General features: G+C 59.7%; 1 protein-coding gene across 1 annotated transcript in view; it reads right to left on the bottom strand.

Annotated features, from left to right (window-relative positions):
- Positions 1–906, bottom strand: part of LOC125481993 (sarcoplasmic/endoplasmic reticulum calcium ATPase 1-like) — a gene marked incomplete at its 5' end in the record, with an annotated part of 10,069 nt that overhangs the window by 8,560 nt on the left and 603 nt on the right. The window contains one exon of the mRNA XM_048593963.1: positions 387–607. Coding sequence (XP_048449920.1) covers positions 387–607 — 221 coding nt within the window. The remainder of the gene's footprint in view (positions 1–386; positions 608–906) is intronic.

Genomic DNA, 906 nt, shown 5'->3' with positions numbered 1-906 from the left:
CAGGGAGGACAGAGGGGGACAGGGAGGACAGAGGGGGACAGGGAGGAGAGAGGGGACAGGGAGGACAGAGGGGGACAGGGAGGACAGAGGGGAACAGGGAGGACAGTGGGGAACAGGGAGGACAGTGGGGGACAGGGAGGACAGAGGGGGACCAGGAGGAGAGAGAGGACAGGGAAGACAGGGAGGAGAGAGGGGACAGAGAGGAGAGAAGGACAGATGGACTGAGAGAGAGAGAGAGAGAGAGAGAGAGAGGACGGAGACGTGAGCAAGGATTATATGCAGAGTGTGAGACGAGCTGAGTTCCCTGACGGGGCGAATGGGGGAATCTGACCCGGAGTGAGTCACAGCAGTGTTGGGCTGTAGGGAAACGTGGCGTCCTCACTCACCAGACCACCTCGCCCACATTGGAGGAGATGAGGTAGCGGATGAACTGCTTCATGTTGTTGTAGATGGCACGGCCCTCCTCCACCGCCGACACGATGCTGGAGAAGTTGTCGTCGGCCAGCACCATCTCCGAGGCGCTCTTGGCAACAGCTGTGCCAGATCCCATAGCGATGCCAATCTCCGCCTTCTTCAGGGCTGGGGCATCATTCACTCCGTCTCCTGTCTGCAAGCGTGGAGGGGGATGGGTGGGCGGAGGGAGTACAAACATTGGCCGTTAATGTACCCACAACCCCTGGCTGTTCCCCAACACCGTACGGACCCTCCAAACCGTTCCGCATCCAAACAGCTACTGTCATTACCAACACCGAGCCCACCTTCTCCCTCCCTGGCTCACCCCTCCCTCCTCCCAGTACCACACCACAACCACTCTACCACCAACACCAGGAGCCCTGTCGAAACACAGGAACAGGAGGCCATTCAGCCCTCTCCTCGAGCCTGTTACACAGGAACAGGAGGCCATTC

This window comes from Rhincodon typus, unplaced genomic scaffold (assembly GCF_021869965.1).
Source record: "Rhincodon typus isolate 14 unplaced genomic scaffold, sRhiTyp1.1 hic_rhity00004855, whole genome shotgun sequence".
Classification (NCBI taxonomy): domain Eukaryota; kingdom Metazoa; phylum Chordata; class Chondrichthyes; order Orectolobiformes; family Rhincodontidae; genus Rhincodon; species Rhincodon typus.
This window is presented reverse-complemented; position numbering and strand designations above follow the sequence as displayed.